This window comes from the organism of the source record quoted next, unplaced genomic scaffold (assembly GCF_019419815.1).
Source record: "Pyrus x bretschneideri cultivar Hongxiangsu unplaced genomic scaffold, Pyrus_bretschneideri_v1 Contig79, whole genome shotgun sequence".
Lineage (NCBI taxonomy): Eukaryota > Viridiplantae > Streptophyta > Magnoliopsida > Rosales > Rosaceae > Pyrus > Pyrus x bretschneideri.
The window spans coordinates 1,439,879-1,457,531 of record NW_025999819.1 but is presented as its reverse complement, the minus strand read 5'-3'; the positions used below and the strand labels follow the sequence as shown (position 1 = coordinate 1,457,531).

Genomic DNA, 17,653 nt, shown 5'->3' with positions numbered 1-17,653 from the left:
CCTATAAAGTTACAGTTATAAGTTAAATTCTCATGAAAACATCCAAAGGGAGTAACATTTGTTTCTTCATATTCTACCGTAAGTTTAGTGCATGTATGATTTAACTTATAACTGTAAATTATTGACTTTGTGTGTTGCATGAGAATTTCTTATTAGAAAACTCATGAGTTAACTTGATTATTTAATATCTGAGTATATCGATAATTCTCTCTAGAATTAACTAGTATTGACATTGTTTGGCTTAACTTTCTGTGTGGGTAGTGAAATGTAAATGAAATTTTACCTAGTATTGACATTGTTTGGCTTAAAATTTGAAAAACTATGCAAAATAAGGTATTATAAGATGGAACTCGAAAGAATTGGGTAAACCCGAACCCAATTAAAACTCAGACCCTACAAAACCCTCATGAAACCAAACCCAACCCAAACTCGAATTGTGAAAGTTGGGTTAGGTTTGCGTTGACCATCCAATGTGCCGCGTTGCACCCCTAGTATAGAATACTCCAGATGCAAGTAGGCGATTTTTTGTTGAAATTGTAAAGAGCCTTTGTGTCACATATCGACTAGTAAACCATGCATCCACTTTCAAAAACTCAGCAATTCAAGAGGTCTTCCCAGCCAAGAGGACCAATTCTACAACTGTTCCCTTGTTCCAATACACAACACTGTAATGTGATGAATTATGTGCACATCATATGGTAACACAGAGCTGGTTATATCATGTACAAAACGCGCATACGCAATGCCTCGAATATAAACACATTTATGAACCATTGCGGAGAAGACTTGAAAAAAAATTTGCAGATGCAATCGCTTATGGAGTTTACACCGCAGCTGCTTTCCACAAGCGCCAGCAACCTAATAGGAATTTACATTTCTCACCCTCAAACCCCCACACAAGGAACATAGGGAAAAATTAGAATACAACAAAATTAGAGAAAAATGGGAAAAGTAAAAACGCAATCAAACCCCTATACCAAACCTCTGCTTCTTCAAACCTTTATAAGAATCAAAGCCAACGCTAATTAACGAATCAGACCTTGGTAACCCAAGCTTGAACCTGAAACAAAAATATCGTTTCCATGTACAGATGACTGTTCCCACATGTCAGCGAGCCAAGTCCTCGCTCCCAATGCCTACACTAGACTTGTCTACCGTGCGCACATTGTATTGTTCATATACTCTTGCTCGGTTCTCTGCCCACCACTGTTCTGCTTGTTTCTCACTAAATCGCTTCCGACTGCATTCACCAGTGATATAAATTTGAATTACTGTATGAATATACTGATATGGTAAACTTCTATACAATTTACTCTCTCTCTCTCTCTCTCTCTCTCTCTCTCTCTCTATATATATATATATATATTATATTTGTATGAACGAAATGTTCTCTTCCAGACAGTGTATTCAATTAAGATAGTTTAATTAGAATTTTAAGTGATTCTCTGAAGGTGTATTCAATTAGAATTTTAAGATAGTTTATTAAAATCCCTAGAAATTTGGGTGTATTCAATTAAGATTTTAAGGAAGTTTATAACATTCCAGGTGTATTCAATTAGAAATTGATTTTAAAGAATTTGAGAAAGTTGAGGAATTAGAGGGAATTGGAGAGATTTCGTAGTGTATTTTAAGCATCCACAAATCTCACCTCTCCCCATGAGATTTCGAGGGAATTGAATCAAAATTTTATACGGAATCTCTACAAATCAATTAAAATCCATGGATTTATAAATCTATTAAAGTCCCTCAAATTCTCAATTGAATACACCCCCTGTAGTCTAGATTCATAGGTATGTTATCAATCTGGCAAGAGAACATTGTCCCATATATACACTAATACACGCTATTATCAAAAAGGTAAAAACACATCTACGCACATATTGTTATGTAGGTAAGTACAATATACCTGAAACGAACTCGCTTGAGATCCTTGGCGCCTCCCGGTAGGGAAGTAAGTGTGATATATACACCAGGCTCATCTTGCTCAACCCATTCAGTTTCATGATGAGATTCGTTTTCTTTAATTTTGGTCCCATTTCTGGTTGCCACATCTAGATGTCCTTGTTTGTTGTGACCTGAATTGCGGTTACTGGTGGTGTTGGACCCATTAGAAAACAACTGACTGTTTGGTCCATTGGAGTCTGGTTCTTGGAATGTTAATTGACCATTCAATCGGTCAGTCAAAGGAATAGGAACTTCGTTGGAAGGATCAGAACCCAAGGAAGAAGCTAGAGAGGGTGATTTCATATTCCGTACTGCTCCAACAGGCAGCCTTTCAGCCATGTCCTTCAACTGGTCAACATATAAAAACACAAAATTAACCATCAGCTAGACTTGGCCTATAAGAGCACAAGTGACAGTATACAGTAAGGATCTATTTGTGCCCGACCACTTGAATAGATCACCAGAACTGACTCAGGAAAATCTCTTTAGTGCATGGCACTATACATAATTTATAGTTACCATTCCATGTAGTTCAATATGTCATACACATTTATTGTGGAATAGAAAAAGTTGATCTCTATCAAATATACTAAGCAAGCAGTCACCACATGTCAAATGAAAACCAGAACCAAACTGAGAATCCATTTCTTCACTGTTTCTGGTGAAAAATAACTCTTAAGTACACCTAGATACATTTTCGATAGATAGCAGAACTTATAACATAAAGAAAAATCAATAATCAATCTAACTAACAAACTACATTTGAAACAATGGTTAAAAATAACAATAAGTATTGTACCAAGAATGTAAACATCTATCGTATTCTTACTTGGGCAGTAAGTGACTGGATCACTTCCTTTGCTGCTTTGCATTTTGCAGTCTCCGCACCTGCAATTGCTATTGCTTCCTTCAGCTGTTTAGTTGTTCGTTCCAGCTCAACCTCTTGTATTTGGGCTTTTTGAGTAAGACTTTCAACCTTAGAGATAATAGTAGTCAGACAAAACGCTCAAGGAGAAAACTGAACAAGTCTAATATGAATATGTTTGGTCTTGGAAAGTAAATTTGAAGGGCATCGACAGCCCAACACCACGTCTTCAGACAAATTACATTTATAAAGTCAATTATCTGACAAAGGTCACATTTCTAAAAATAGAAAAAGAATAACATGAATGTTTCAATTTTTTTTTTTTTTTCCTCCCTTTGTTTTTTCTCTTGGTATGTTTCTTATTAATTATCTATGATTCTTTTCAATTGTCTCAAAAAACAGTTAACTTTCCACCAAGTAAAAAGTAACACTGATTGCTTTAATTTCATTCTTTTGCTCTCTCTTTGTGCTATATTTCGTACTGTTAATTGCTCAGTCACTTAAAAACGAAAACTCATGCCACATTGTCTGCTCCACATTTGAGAATAACAAAATTCATCTTCAACTACCTGTTTATCAATAAAAAATTATCACCAGTTGTGACCTTAATTCATTTGAAATACTCGGTAATTGAATTTTTATTTGGATATAGTTTGATGAAAAGGCATATTTCGTTTTCTAGTTTAAAGAAAATTTCTCATGTTGGAGGGGAGAGGGATTTTGATTTCTTTATGTGAAATATTACCATGTTAAATTCATAAAGATCCAGACTTGTAGTTTCTTAAAATTCTTGCCAATAGTTGCATTAATTCCAAAATGAAAAAAGTTGAAATTGAGTTGTCGGAGTTTAATTTCCACAAATAGGCCACTACACAATTACTTATTCATCAAAATAAAAACTGGTGAAAGGAGAAAAAGAGAGTCAAGTAAACAAAGTCAATTTTCACTAGCAGCTGACTAACAAGAGAGCTGTGCACCAACACTTGTTGAAAATTAAAAAGATCAGTAGTTGATACCTGTGATCTTAGTTTGATAACCTCCTGTCTGAGGCCTTCATTTGTCCTTTTAGCGTCATCTACAACAATCTTTGGCGATGTGAGTCCTCCCAGAGTTGGAGTTGGTGTTGTAGAACGTGGTGGGCTGGGGCGCCTTGAAATTGGGGATGTAGCTCGAGAAACAATTCTTGATCCAGGAACAGAGGCTGAGAAAAACTTCTTGGATGACCCAAATACTGGATTAAAAGGTTTAGAAATATTAAGAGCTCCCCACTGTGATCCTCCATTTGGAACAGGTGAGACTCGACTGCTGTTAAATTCTAGTTTCTTATTTTTCTTTGATGAACGGGTTTCCACATGTTTCAGAGATTCCATTGAAGAAAACCTGGCTAGTTGCACACGAGATCTGGAGTCCAACTTATCATCTTTATCAATAACCTCATTTGACCCCTGATTGATACTTCCTCTTCTGCTTATAGATGTCTGAAATGAAGTATCACTTTCAGCAGCTTTTCTCAGTTTATTAAAACAATTATCACAGACACGATAAGGTTTGCTAGGATTTGGTGCCATGGAAGCTTTGAGTGATTTCTTACTGCTGCAAGAATGACAAAACACAAGCCCACAATTATAACAATTATGGCGTTTTCTTTTAAAATTAAATGGAAGCCGGCAACCCGAACACATTGACTGATCAACTCCTGAAACCCATTTATGAAGGCATATAACTGCAGTAAAATTAGCACCACAAGCAATACTTTTGACTTGCTTATCTTTCAGAGCTTCAACTAATGTTGGGGAATTCCGATCATCTATATTCCCATGACCTAAACGACCATTTGCTCCTTTTCCCCAAGTATACACTTCAGTTCTTGAAGTTAAAACTGCAACATGATAGGCACCACAAGCAATCTCTTCCACAAAACTCTTGGAGAGCTTTCCCTCAACTCGAGTTGGAAGCTTTCCATCAGCTTGAGGATTTCCTAACTGGCCATAAACAGGACTTCCCATTGTGTAGACATGACCAGATGTTGTACGAGCAACCGTCATACTATGTCCACAAGCAACTCGACAAAAATTGGATTCAACAAGAGCGGCAACACAGGTAGGCACAAGTTTTGCTTCCTTGTCACCATGCCCCAGCCTACCCTTATCACCATCTCCCCAAGTGAACAGCTTTCCTAATGAACAGTTGCTGGAACTTGAATTCCCAACCATGACTTCTACAACTGCAGCAGTATGCCAAACACCACAAGCTGCTCGCACAGTGCGAAGGCCCTTCAGGGATTCCACTTCCCTGGGAATTGAAACACTTTTCCGATCACCATGGCCAAGAACACCAAATGTGCCATCACCAAAAGTAAACAACTGCCCAGCAGAAGTTACTACGGCTGTGTGCCAGGGTCCACAAGATATGGATGAGACATGTATAGCCTCCAAGGGTCCATTTACTCTTTTGGGGACCCAATGGCTCACTTCATTTCCATGTCCAAGTAGACCGAAATTGTAAGTTCCATCACCCCATGTGTACAGATCACCAGAAAGCGTAACAGCACAAGTATGGTACTCACCACAAGCAACAAGCTCAATGTTGATATTACTAAGTGCATCAATGAGCTTTGGTTGCAAAACGTCAACATCCACACCATGCCCAAGCCTGCCCCCCGATTCCTCTCCCCAAGAGAAAATCTCCCCTTGCTTCGTTACTAAAGTAGCATGCCTACCACCACATGCAATGTTTTGGACATCAAGCACGACTTTAGATTCTAAGGCTTTGGGCAACAAAGAATCCATTTTTGCACCAAGACAGCTTCCAACTCTATGAGAACCACCACCCACAACACCATCTCCTGTGCCTTCTCCCCACATGAAAACATCTCCCAAGGCATCACCATCATCATGACCAGAACCTTGGCTTGATGAGCTAACAGCACTGGATAGACTAACTCTAACAGCATCCATTGCCATTGCCTTCATCTGCCCATGTACACTGTCTGAGCCACCAGATGACACAGAATGTACGGAAGCACTGGCCGAATCTGAAGGGAAGAAACCCTTGGGAGGAACAGCATACAGTATCACATCTGAAAGTGCCTTATCCAGACCATTTTTAGGAGGACTTTCATACGGACTATGAAGGCGAAGGTGATCTGCACTATCCTGAATGGAATAAAATAAAAGAATTTAATTTACATTTTGGACACAAGTGAAGAAGAGCATACAAAGGGAAGGGGATCCTCTCCGGATCCCTTCCACCAAGTCCACGAAGGCCACATATCCGGGCCTTTGAAATTTGATCCAACGGCTAAAGTTATTATAACTTTTAAAGTGGGCCCTTGTTTGTAGCCGTTGGATCAAATTTCAAAGGCCCGGATTTGTGGCCTTGGTGGACTTGGTCGAAGGGAGCTGGGGAGGATCCCTTTCCCATACACACGAAGAAGAAGACATACCTTCTGTAAGCTATCATTACTACCAAATGGAGAATTTAGAGGGGAGCTTCTCCGAGTGTATGTTCTAGGACTATTTGCTTCAGATGGAATTCCATCACTCCTTGACTCCGTTCTCCATTTTCGATGATGGCTGCGGGATATCAATGCTTTTAAGCCACTAAACCAAACCTCAGCTTCATCTTTATCTTTGCAAATCTAGTACAGAAGAATCAGATCACTGAATACATACACTTTAAAACAATATCAAAACCATTCTACTATGACAGTATGACCATAGGATAGAACAAGAGACAATAGCAATCAAAGAGAGTAGATTGAACCTTACCAAATCTAGTGACCTGTCATTATATATTAAAGAAAATGACTGGTACTCCTTCTCAGGCCGTGGATACCTTTGAAAGATTGGCTGGAAGAAATAGGGCCATGTTTGATCAGTAGTCTTATCTTTTAATTTTTATTCAGACCTTAGCATCATGTTGCTGCAGATGCATAAAGATATGGAGCTCTGATAAAATTAAAACACAGAAACATACGCAAGCACAAAAGCACAATCAATGAGATATGGGGGTTATAATGAGAAATCGCCAGAATCATTATCAAACAAACAAATCCTTAAAAAAAAATCATCCTTAAGATTAATAAATTCATGGAGGAAGGAGGAATAACAAGAGAAATGGCACAAGAGTAGGGAAATTCAAGGCTTCTTATGATCCAGAATGGCACATGTTATATACTAGTACTACACATGCAGTGGTATATGTATAAAGACGGAAAACAGAAAATAAAAAATAAACAGATAACCCATGGCTAAATATGGTCAAAATATCCAGCTTTTTCACATAATCAGTGGTTTTTGGGTTTAAAAGTTAAAGTTACAACTTAATCGCACATTAAAAGCATACCAATTTTTTCCAGCGTTACAACTTTCTTTCAATAAAAAATCATTGAATGATGTAGTCATGCAACCACATTGTTAAAAAATTTGTACATGTGAGTAAGATATATAGATGATGCATCTTCACAGTTAAGACACTTACAGTCCGTTGCCCAGAAATAATTCTAGACACGTGGCTTAGCTTAAGGTGCTTTTCCTCTTTCCCAGAGAACCAGATTAGAACAGATTCATCCTGAAAGCAACAACCAATGATGAATTATATCTATTAACAGGAAAAATTATGTATGACTGTGTTACGAAACTACTGTATTGAAGAGCACAAAGCTTTTAGCTACAATTAGACGCCTCAAGAATATATATCATATAAGATTGTTGATAAGGGAATTGGATGAAACTGTTGCAGAAGATCTGAGTAGGCGTACTTAATTAGTTTTAACACCATTTTATTCTGCCTCATGTAGGTGCTGAATATGATCATGTAATTAAATCCTTCTATGTTTAAGGATGGCTTCCAACATGAGAATGGATGGAAAAAACGGATACATATAGTACTCTTGCAAGGAAAGGAAAAGAACAACATAGATAAGAAGGCAGACCCAAACACAATATTATAATAGCAAATCAGAAAATTCAGGAACAAACTTACATTGGAAAGACGAAATGGACAAAACTTAGGCTTCCCCCTTCTTCCATACTTGAGCAAGTATGCCCCTTTCTTTAGAGCAGTAATAGCCTGTAGTAAGAAACAGTCAAGAATCTAACTTAAGCATATTCAGCAATTTCGTGTATGAGAAGAAAATATTAAGAAAAGAATAATAGTAATGTATAGGAAAGGATAACAAATTACTTATTCATTAAATCTAATAAAATTATGAAGAGGAGAAAGACATTTTAAAGAAAGAAGTGCATAAATCCGTAGGAGCTAGCATTCAAACTGAGTTCTAATATACAATTCTACCATGCATGGACATGGATACGGACACGGGGATACAACATGACATGGGGATATGTCAAATTAACAAGAAGAATTGATGTATGACCACAAGGGAATACAACACAACATGGGGATACGAGGGGACTCCACACGGGGATACGAGGGGATACCACCATGTCCATGCATCGTAGATACAATTCCCTTTAAGAATTCATATTGAGTTTTGCTATCATTTAGTATACAATTCCTTTGAAGGATCAGCACACTTAATTCAACCAATGAAGATCGAACTGAATTAAGTGAAAGATGACATAACCACTCATAACAATTCAACCTATACTTGTATTAATCCTGCGAAGAGATGCTCTGCAATGTTATGAATGCAATATTCCTAAGCACCAGTCTGAAGTGTTGATAGAAAGAAGAGAAACCTATCGGCTAGGGAGGATGGGAATGAGAAAAAAAGTTCCTATTTTCAAATGTTACAAAAAAATTCATTTCCGTCATTATTCAATTATTGCCCCAGATTATCATCAAAGAAATATCTATTCCACTAACCCCCTTTCTTCTTCTTTTTTAATTTTTTAATTTTCATCAAAGAAAATTTGAATTATATTGCCCACATCCTAAAATTTGAATTATATTGCCCACATCCTCCACCTCTAATACGGTAAAATCAAACCCATTTTGGTCCCATGATTTAAATAGAGTAAATCCGTTGTATGTGATACAACAACGATCAATTTGATTGGTCTTTTGCTTTTGTTTGTATAAGGTAACTGCAACTCAATTGCTAAACTCATACGTAAACCCTTAACAACTGTCTTCCCTAAACTTAGAGCAATCAAATGTATTCCCTTCAACTACCCAACCCCCAAACTCATATCGCAAAAAGCAGTGGAAAAAATAGTGAATTTCAATAATGTGACCCCCAACTATCAACGTAAGCAAACACTAAACTCCATGGCTTAATCTAAATGCAGTACTCATTCCACGAGCTGCAGCCGCTTCACATCCCACGAGTTAGTCTCATTCAAAAAAATCATTTCATGCAATAAGCAACTCATTGCCACTTGATCACATTGAACAAAACTCGCACATCATCATCGCCATCATCACCACCACCAATATAGCATCTCAAACAACGAGATAAACACTCAATTTTGGATCAAATAACACCTCCTAATTAGTTTATACTCAAAGCATTCAACATTAGCAGCAACACCATTAAACAGCAGAAAATCAAATTAAACCCAAAAAAAAAAAAAAAAATCGAAACCCCAATTCATAACAATACCTGCTCGATGTCTCTTTCGACGGGGCCGGTCCTGCTAAGATCCGAACCCATTCTATCGGTCCGCGACATTTCTTCTCCTTCTCAAAAACCCTAAACAAGTCTAGATTCTAAACCCCAATCCGGGACTCAACCACTCTCGTAACCAAACACTGCCATTCACAGACTCTGAACTCAGCCTCCAAGTGGAACCCCATATCTTCTCCCCCAAATAGCCGCCAATCTCCACCGACACTCAAATCCACCATCGTCGCCAATTTCAGTCCAACTCCAATCCAACTCCCTCAGTCCGTATAGAAACCAACGCTCTCGGAGCGTTGGAGTCTTCGCGTCTTCCAGTGCAGTCCACAAGCTCCGTCGTCCGGTGCCCAACGAAGCCGAGAGAGAAATGGGGCGAGAATTCAGTGATTCCCGGAACTGGGGACGCGGTAAGTTGGTGAGTCACCGAGTCGCTGACTCGAGAGATTGAGTGAGAGAGAGAGAATCTAGGGGAGGAGAAAGTGAGGGAAAAGGTGAGAAAATCCAGGTGAGTATGATCTGATTTTTTTCGTTATGAGTTGAAGAGGAGGGGAGAGAAACAGCTTTAACCCAGAGGGAGAGATGTGGATTTTTTTTTTCTCCAAGAGAAAAAGTGTAAGAAACGAATGGTAAAAAGCACGAGTTAATTATAAGAAAACTAATAAAAATGGTAAAAAATTTTAAGTTTTAACAATAAAAATAAAATAAAAAGAGCTTTAATAAAAAGGGTTTGGGTCAACAAATATTTAATCAAAAACCATCCCAAAATGTTATTTAACCAAAAGAGCTCAAAATTTAATAAAAAACCTTCCAAAACTAAGTGTCCCCAAGCACTGTGCCGCCATAACCCCCGCCAAGAACGATAGCGACAACAGCAAGACAGGGATCGGAAATTGGATCCGATAAAATCGGGCGTTGAATCGCAATGATTTCGATTACCTTGTGAGTGTTCTATTTGTGTCTGAGAGTCTGCCTGTAAATTGTTTGATGAAATACCTGCATTGTTGTAGACATTAATTTTTGGTACTGTTGTGAAATGTGGAAAACCTTTGCTTAATTTAGGGCTGGTTTGGTATTGCTGTGCTTTGAAAAAAAGCTACTTCTGCTGTGCTGTGAGAATAAGCAGCTGTGAAATAAAGCAGTAGAGTGTTTGGTAAACTTTTTTGTAAAAGTGCTTTTGAAAGAAAAAAAAAAAGCAGTATTAGAGTGTTTGGTAAACTTTTATGTAAAACAGATGTGAAAAAAAGCCGGTTTTTCAAAGCTAGGTTTTGCAGCTTCTTGTTTTTGGCTTTTTTTCATCCAAAACTGTGAAAAAAAGCTGAAGCTGAGTGTTTACCAAACACAAAAACAGCTCCCAGCTTTTTTTGATAGCAGCTTTTTTCAGAATCACCTCAGTACCAAACCAGGTCTTAGTGTTTGTTTGGCATGTGTTTGTTGTAAAAGGATAAAGGCTGCGGGATTGCTTGTCTTTGACCTGCAGATATTACAAGGTCTTCTCCTCGTTGTACTCTTGTTTTATTAATGGCCAGCAACCTCAACCCAACACGAAACCGTTATAATAACTCCATGTCTTCCTATCAAATCGAATTCCCCCATTTTAAAAACAACCAAATCAAAGTTGAAAAATGAAGCATTCATTGGAACAAAGCTATCAAAACAAGTTCAAAGAAGTTTAATAGCAGAAACTGATGAAAAAGTATCCGGAAAAAAAAAAAAAAAAAAAAAACCAAAACATAAAAAGGTTTCTGGAGAACCCAAAACATAACACTGTTTTTGGGGAAAAAAAAAAAATTAGATAAAGTGTTTGTTTTGTCTGTGCACAAACAAACACCGTATCTGGAAATAAAAAAACCAAAATCCAGAAACAGTGACTTAAATTCCAGAAACAATGACTTAGATTTCAGAAACAGTTTATATTTTAACCATTGAACTGTTTCTTTTCTTTTATGCATCAGTTTGATTATATTTAAGAAATATGATGCTTATTTTGCTTTGAATCCAAATACAGTGAATTTCACTATTTCTTTTCTAACTTACATTTAAGAAACAGTGTGTCTATTTCATTTGGATCCAGAAACAGTGACTTGATTTCAGAAACAGTAACTTAGATTTCAGAATTAGTGACTTAGATTCCAGAAACAGTTTATTTTTACAGTCCAAAAACAGTGACCCGTCGTTATTATTGAATAGCATGCATATCTCAAATTTATTTTCTGGAGAAACAAATGATGAACTCCATTGATGAAGAAAAATTGAAAAACAGTACCTCGAATACACTATGAATAACAACAACAATCACATTTCAACGAAATAATACAAAATATAAATTAAATAGCAAGAAGATATATATTTTTGTTTCAAAGAAAAAGAAGAATGTTTGCAAAACAACGATGATCTCCATTAACGACGAAAATCTAGAACTCAACCTAAAAATGTTAGGGGTAAAATCGATAAATCATAATTTATTATAGTTAGGCCATTTTTTGTTGGACTAGCCTTGTACTAATCATTAAACAAAACTTATAACATGATTTTTAATTAGAACTAAAACTTTTCAAACTCTTTTCATTAGTTTTCTTAAAATTAAAATAATGGCTATAATTCTATATGAGTTCTAAAATATTGTTACTTTTCCAAATTTCCCCATAACTAAACACCTGTATGTAAGAGAAAAAAAAGATGTGTGTTTATCTTTTCTCTTAATTATTGTGCTATATAAGAAAAATTGAAACTTATACCTACTTTACCATACGATATTATAAATAAAATTTTTTTTTTTTCAAAGTATATATGCTGTCTAACAATCAAGTTGGACGCCTCGTTAAGTTAATTCTATATGATGAGAGATTGATAGTTTTGCAAAATAATACGCATGTCAGATATTTACTTAGCAACGTATATATTATTATACGTATGACAATGACATATATATACATGATTAGGGATTTAGAATAGGCAAAATTGAAGTTTGCTAGACTATATTACTTGTTTATAGGCAAATTATTACAATGCATGTGTCCTTAACAAACGTTCATGCATAATGCCCTTGACAAGAGCAGTTGGCTTTCCCTTTGATTGACCAACACCATGGAAGAAGGTTCACTTTTTACAAAAGCGGCTTATGTACGTATAAGCACAAGTCAGAAATTATGCATGGTCCCTAGCTTTCTTCCAGGCAATGGTCCAAACTCCAAACCTTTTCTAGTCTCATAGGGGGATCGATGATTTCTTATCCATCTATTCCATGTTCTAACATTCCTTACCACATAACCCTACCATATATAGCCCTACAAATAAGAAACAATAGCTAGGTTAGCACAAGAAGTCAATGTTTTACCACCGTGGCACTACTACAAATAACAGTTTGCACGACGAAGCATAGTTCGTCGTGGAAAGACAAAAGACGTTGCCTGAGAATTAGCATGACAAAACCTTCGTCGCCCGAAGTCCGTCGCGCAAAGGTCGTGAAAGAAGGGTTTGTGTGACGACAACGTAAGATATGTGTCACAAAATAACTTTGCGCAACGACAATAACCTGCGTCACATAAATTTTTTTGCACAATGTAGCTTAATCTCATTGTTGCGCAAAGATTGTTGCACGACGTAGGTTATTGTCGTCACGCAAAGCCCTTTTGCATGACGTATCTTACACCATTGTCGCGCAAAGTTGTTGTTATTGTTATTTTATTTTTTGACAATATATATTTTTATTTAATTTTTATAAATATTTTAATTAAATTATAAACAATAATTAATAAACTAAGAAAAAGTATTTAATTATAAAATATATGAAAATGTACATACAAATTGTCCAAATAATAATAAAAAATAAAAAAAAACTACAATAAATAGTTATCCGGGTTTGATGCATCACGCTACTAGGTATCGGCTAAGCGAAGCGGCTGGGAGGTCAAAGGTGGAGTAGGATCAAGTGTTGGCATTAGGATTTGGGGGCTGGATAGCTTGAAGGCCCGTAAGATCATTCTCATCTTCTTGTCCTAGACTGCAATCTGGGCCCTAATCTAGGCTTCTCGGGCCGCACTCTTATCTTTCAGGGTTACCACTTCCTCCGTCAAGGCGATGACCTATCCCATGGTCGGTCTGGAAGAGGAGGCACTCGACTCACGAACCCACGCCTTCACCATCCCCCAAACAACCTTGCCATGACAACGGCCAAGCGTCTGATCAAGGGTCTGAGTCAGGATCTGAAGACCCGCAACAAACTAGGACTTTACCGTCTTTTTTCCAAACATTGTGCGACGAATGTGTACCTTCGTCGCGCTAAAACATTTTGCACGACACAAAGTTTCGTCCCCTAATGGCCCGTCTTGCAAAACGTCATTGTGTGACACTTCTTTGTCAAAATCGCGCGAAACGTTTTTGAGCGACGTAATATGCTTTGTCGCACAATTTTCTGTCGCATAAGTGTGTTTTTGTACTAGTGTGGGGGAGGCATCCCTCATTATGTCAGTGTTGCAAAGCATGTGTTTCGTCATGCCTTTTCAACTTTATTGACGATCTATGAACCTAAAAGCCAAAAGTGGTCCAAGAGAAAAGGGAACTAGCTTTCTTGTGCGATTATATAGATTGTAGAGTTCAGGTTAATGATTTTGCCAAATGCAGGAATATGAAAAATAAAAATGGATCAGATAACAAGCCCAGCACAGCATATGCATGAAGTCAGAGACGATGTCTTAGAGCATAAATTTAGAAAGTTCATGTTATGCACAATGTTTGTCAAGTGTACTAAAATAAATGTTTTCGCTTCGCCAAGAATGTTTCTCATCATGTTTTGTTCAAGAAGTTTTTGTTGGCGTGAGTTGGGTGATTGGAGAAAAATTTGTATAGAGCTCAGTTTGTCACTGGATTTTGCAGAGTAGCAGTATAATTCACTTAAAACTCGTCATGTGGTAAGTTTTAAATGTAATATTTTATCTTTTTTCTTATATTTATAAATCTCATAATTAAATTTTCTACTAATTAATATACACACCACCATGAGATTCATCTAATGGTTCATTTTTCTTCTCCCTCTATTTTTTTCTTCCCTAATTGCCTCTACCGTTCTTCACCACTTCCTTTCTTCATAAGAATCTGGAGAAAAAATTAAACCACATGAAATGAAAAAAAAAAAGTCCAACTCAGAGTTCATTTTTGAAAAAAAAAGCTGTGTGAGAGCAACATTTGGATGAAAGTTTGTTAGCTTCTGGGTTCTCTGTCATGAACCAACACAGACGTCATTGTAATGCCCAATCCATTAATCCATCAGTCACATCTTGCCCTCAAATTTTCCATGAACGAATGACGATTTAAGTGGTGGGGAAAATTTGGTACATTGTTAAGACTGAGAGTTGCTGGCAAGGTCGGAACCATTACTGGGTCAAGTCTAATATTGATTACTTTTCTTTCTTAATATTTTTCTACAGATTTATTGGGAAGAAAAACAAGAAACCTGGTCGGGGAAGAAGGGAAAATCTGATAAGGAAAAAAGAGTGGGAAGAAAAGAGGAAAAATCATGGGTCATTAGATGAACTTAACGGTGTATATTAATCAGGAAGAAAATTAATTATAATGATTTAAAAATAAATACATGGTAAAAAATTCCGCTCAAGCTTACCTCATGGCAAATTTTGAATGGTTTGTAGTGCCATTCAGCAAAATTTAGTGGCAAGTTGAGCCCCATGCAAGTTTTTCTCTAGTGATTGAATTGACTATATGTGTAATAGGCTGGATTTGTTACCCATTTGATTCTTTGTAATTAGGGTAGGTCTTATTACTTATTGTTGCCTTGTAAGTCGCAGCTGTATTATACATATCTGCTCCTTTGTGATAGAATGCAATCAGAAGAATTAAACCAAAATTAGCACAGTATCAGAGCAGAGATTCTAGGTTTTCTGCTTTGCTTGTTCCTTTTTTTTTGTTTTAAAATGAAAAAATAGAACACCTTCAAGGAAGACCTGCCGCCCTTCCATGGTGGAATCACCACTAACCACGGATTCTACCAATTCCACCCTATCTGATTTTACCACTACCACTTCGAATTCCTCAAGTAGTAATGCAAATTGTTCTTCACGACACATCCGTTGTGTCAATTGGCATCAAACTCAACCGTGCCAATTATGGAGTTTGGTCCCAAATTGTCAAGATGTTTGTTGCTGGCAAAGATATAGTTGCTAACATATTATGATGATTTTGATATTTCACAAGTTTACGATCTTACCTGCAAGGCTTTTGAATGCGGCAAGATGGGCGAGTTGTGGAGGCATATTATAATCACCTTTTGTTACTACATACAACAACAACTCATCCTAGCCATCCATGTAATCTACCTTAATAGATAGTTACAAGTGTCATAATTCATAACTTAAAGGAAATACATCACAATAGCACACTTGGGCTATGATTCAACAGCTGAGATTAAAACCGAAAATTAGAAAACCAATTAAACATTAAGAACCTATTTCTGCAAATACACTTATATTTCAACTATTACAAACTGTTGGCAACAGATGCAAGGGTTGCAGTATTATATGCAACATGAAAGCATTCCATTGTCCGAGGAAAAGTAAATACTTAAAGAGATGAAAGCTCTTGGGAACACAAGGTGACAAGTTATTCTATTTTTACTCGTACTTTTTGAGCCTTTTATGTTTCAATGAATTCCTGAAAATTGCGTGTTGCAGAATTGTATCATTTTATAATATGCACTAATCGTTTGCAAAATCGTGTAAATGTAGCTTACGGATGGTGTTAGGTCCAAACGAGTCTCGAGGTACCATTTTTGTGGCCCAAAAGCCAGAGGTTTTCTTCCAAAAAGCAAGCATACGTTGCTTTGAAGCTTGGCTCGCTTTTGTACGTTCAACGGTGCATATTTTTCATTTTCCTTGCATTGTTGGAAATTAGAATTGTGCGTTCTTTGTTGTATTTAGGGATGAGCAAAATACTCATGGGTTTGGGTAACGCAGTTATCCGTCAATTTAAAATTCACAGTTACAGTTATGGGTATAACCGTTTATCCATGAAATTTAAATGGACGGTTATGGGCATTACCCGTGATTATAACGGGTATCCATTTATCTATTTAATTTCTCGATTTTGGATTACAAAATTTGACTGACTATTTGGGGACAATCTGTTTCCCATCTCTCGCATTTGGTTCTGCAGCTTTCAGTTTGGTTCTGTGTCAAATTTTGGGTATGCTAAAATTCTAGGCACAGGTTCTTGGTGTAGGCTTTGGCCATGAACACTTTCCTGCAAAGTGCAAATAATAATATACATACATACATATATATATATATATATATATTAATACAAATTACATAATATAATTAATCAATTAAAATACACAACTGGTCACCATGTTTGTATGCGCTATCAATAGAACATCTGCAACTTGCCATCTTGATAGTTGATATGATGATATATCATTTTGTAATTTTCAAGTTGTTAAAAAAAAACATAAAGATGGATGAAAAATGGATAAATGGATAAAAAAAAAATAAACGGATTCAAAAACGGGTAAACGGGTATGGTTATGGTTAAATGGGTAAACGGTTATGGTAAAATGAGTACACGGTTATGAGTATGGTTAACCGTTTATAAACAGTTATAGGTATGAGTATAACCGTTTATGCAATTATTCAACAGGTAAACAATTATGCGGATATGAATATAAACGGTTATGAGTAAATAACCGCAGTTACCCGCCCACCATAACCATTACCCATCCCTAGTTGTATTATTTATACAATTATTAAGAGATCCTCTTTGTCGACGATCAGCTGTGAATCCCAAGTGGGCTGAGAAAATTACACCAAATGCAGGACCTTATTAGTGCAAAATCTGAATCTAGATACAGTTAAAGACTTCAAACTAACAAAACAACACAAAACAAATGAAACTATCTTTTTGCTCTTGTGGGTACATAAAGTAGCCGTCTGTTTACTCATTTCAATTATCTTTAAACTTTATGGCATGAAACCATTGAATATTCAGCTATATCCAGAAGTTGAACTAACACATTTCACTCCGCATCTTATCGCACTTGCGCATCGTTTCAAGCTAACTATTTATTCATTTCAATTTATTTCTTTTTATTACTTCATCTATATTAATCTGGTTGGCGTTAGAAATTGACACGAGTTACGAATTTGACTTGCTTCTGGAGCGTGAAAAGAAGGCGAAGAAGAAGTCATCTTCTTCACCCGAGACCAATTCCGAGGAACCAATAGAACCTGTTGCTGAGGTTGCTGAGGCTG

General features: G+C 36.7%; 1 protein-coding gene across 1 annotated transcript; it reads right to left on the bottom strand.

The window, feature by feature from the left end:
- Positions 1-564: 564 nt before the first annotated feature.
- Positions 565-9,971, bottom strand: LOC103941595 (PH, RCC1 and FYVE domains-containing protein 1). The gene is made up of 9 exons (XM_009351802.3): positions 9,381-9,971; positions 7,796-7,882; positions 7,292-7,381; positions 6,580-6,660; positions 6,255-6,449; positions 3,826-5,964; positions 2,774-2,920; positions 1,907-2,292; positions 565-1,240 (listed from the first exon to the last, which is right to left on the bottom strand). The coding sequence occupies exons 1-9, from the start codon at positions 9,447-9,449 to the stop codon at positions 1,108-1,110; spliced, it is 3,327 nt and encodes a 1,108-aa protein (XP_009350077.2). The 5' UTR covers positions 9,450-9,971; the 3' UTR covers positions 565-1,107.
- Positions 9,972-17,653: the final 7,682 nt, after the last annotated feature.

What these genes read in the sequence shown, in the direction of transcription:
- LOC103941595 (XM_009351802.3), bottom strand. Translation starts at nt 9,449, where the DNA reads ATGTCGCGGACCGATAGAATGGGTTCGGATCTTAGCAGGACCGGCCCC. An exon ending in GTCCATTTCGTCTTTCCAAT is followed by an intron (nt 7,382 to 7,795) that starts GTAAGTTTGTTC and finishes TGTTGCTTTCAG; the next exon opens with GATGAATCTGTTCTAATCTG. An exon ending in TTATCAAACTAAGATCACAG is followed by an intron (nt 2,921 to 3,825) that starts GTATCAACTACT and finishes ATTATCTCTAAG; the next exon opens with GTTGAAAGTCTTACTCAAAA.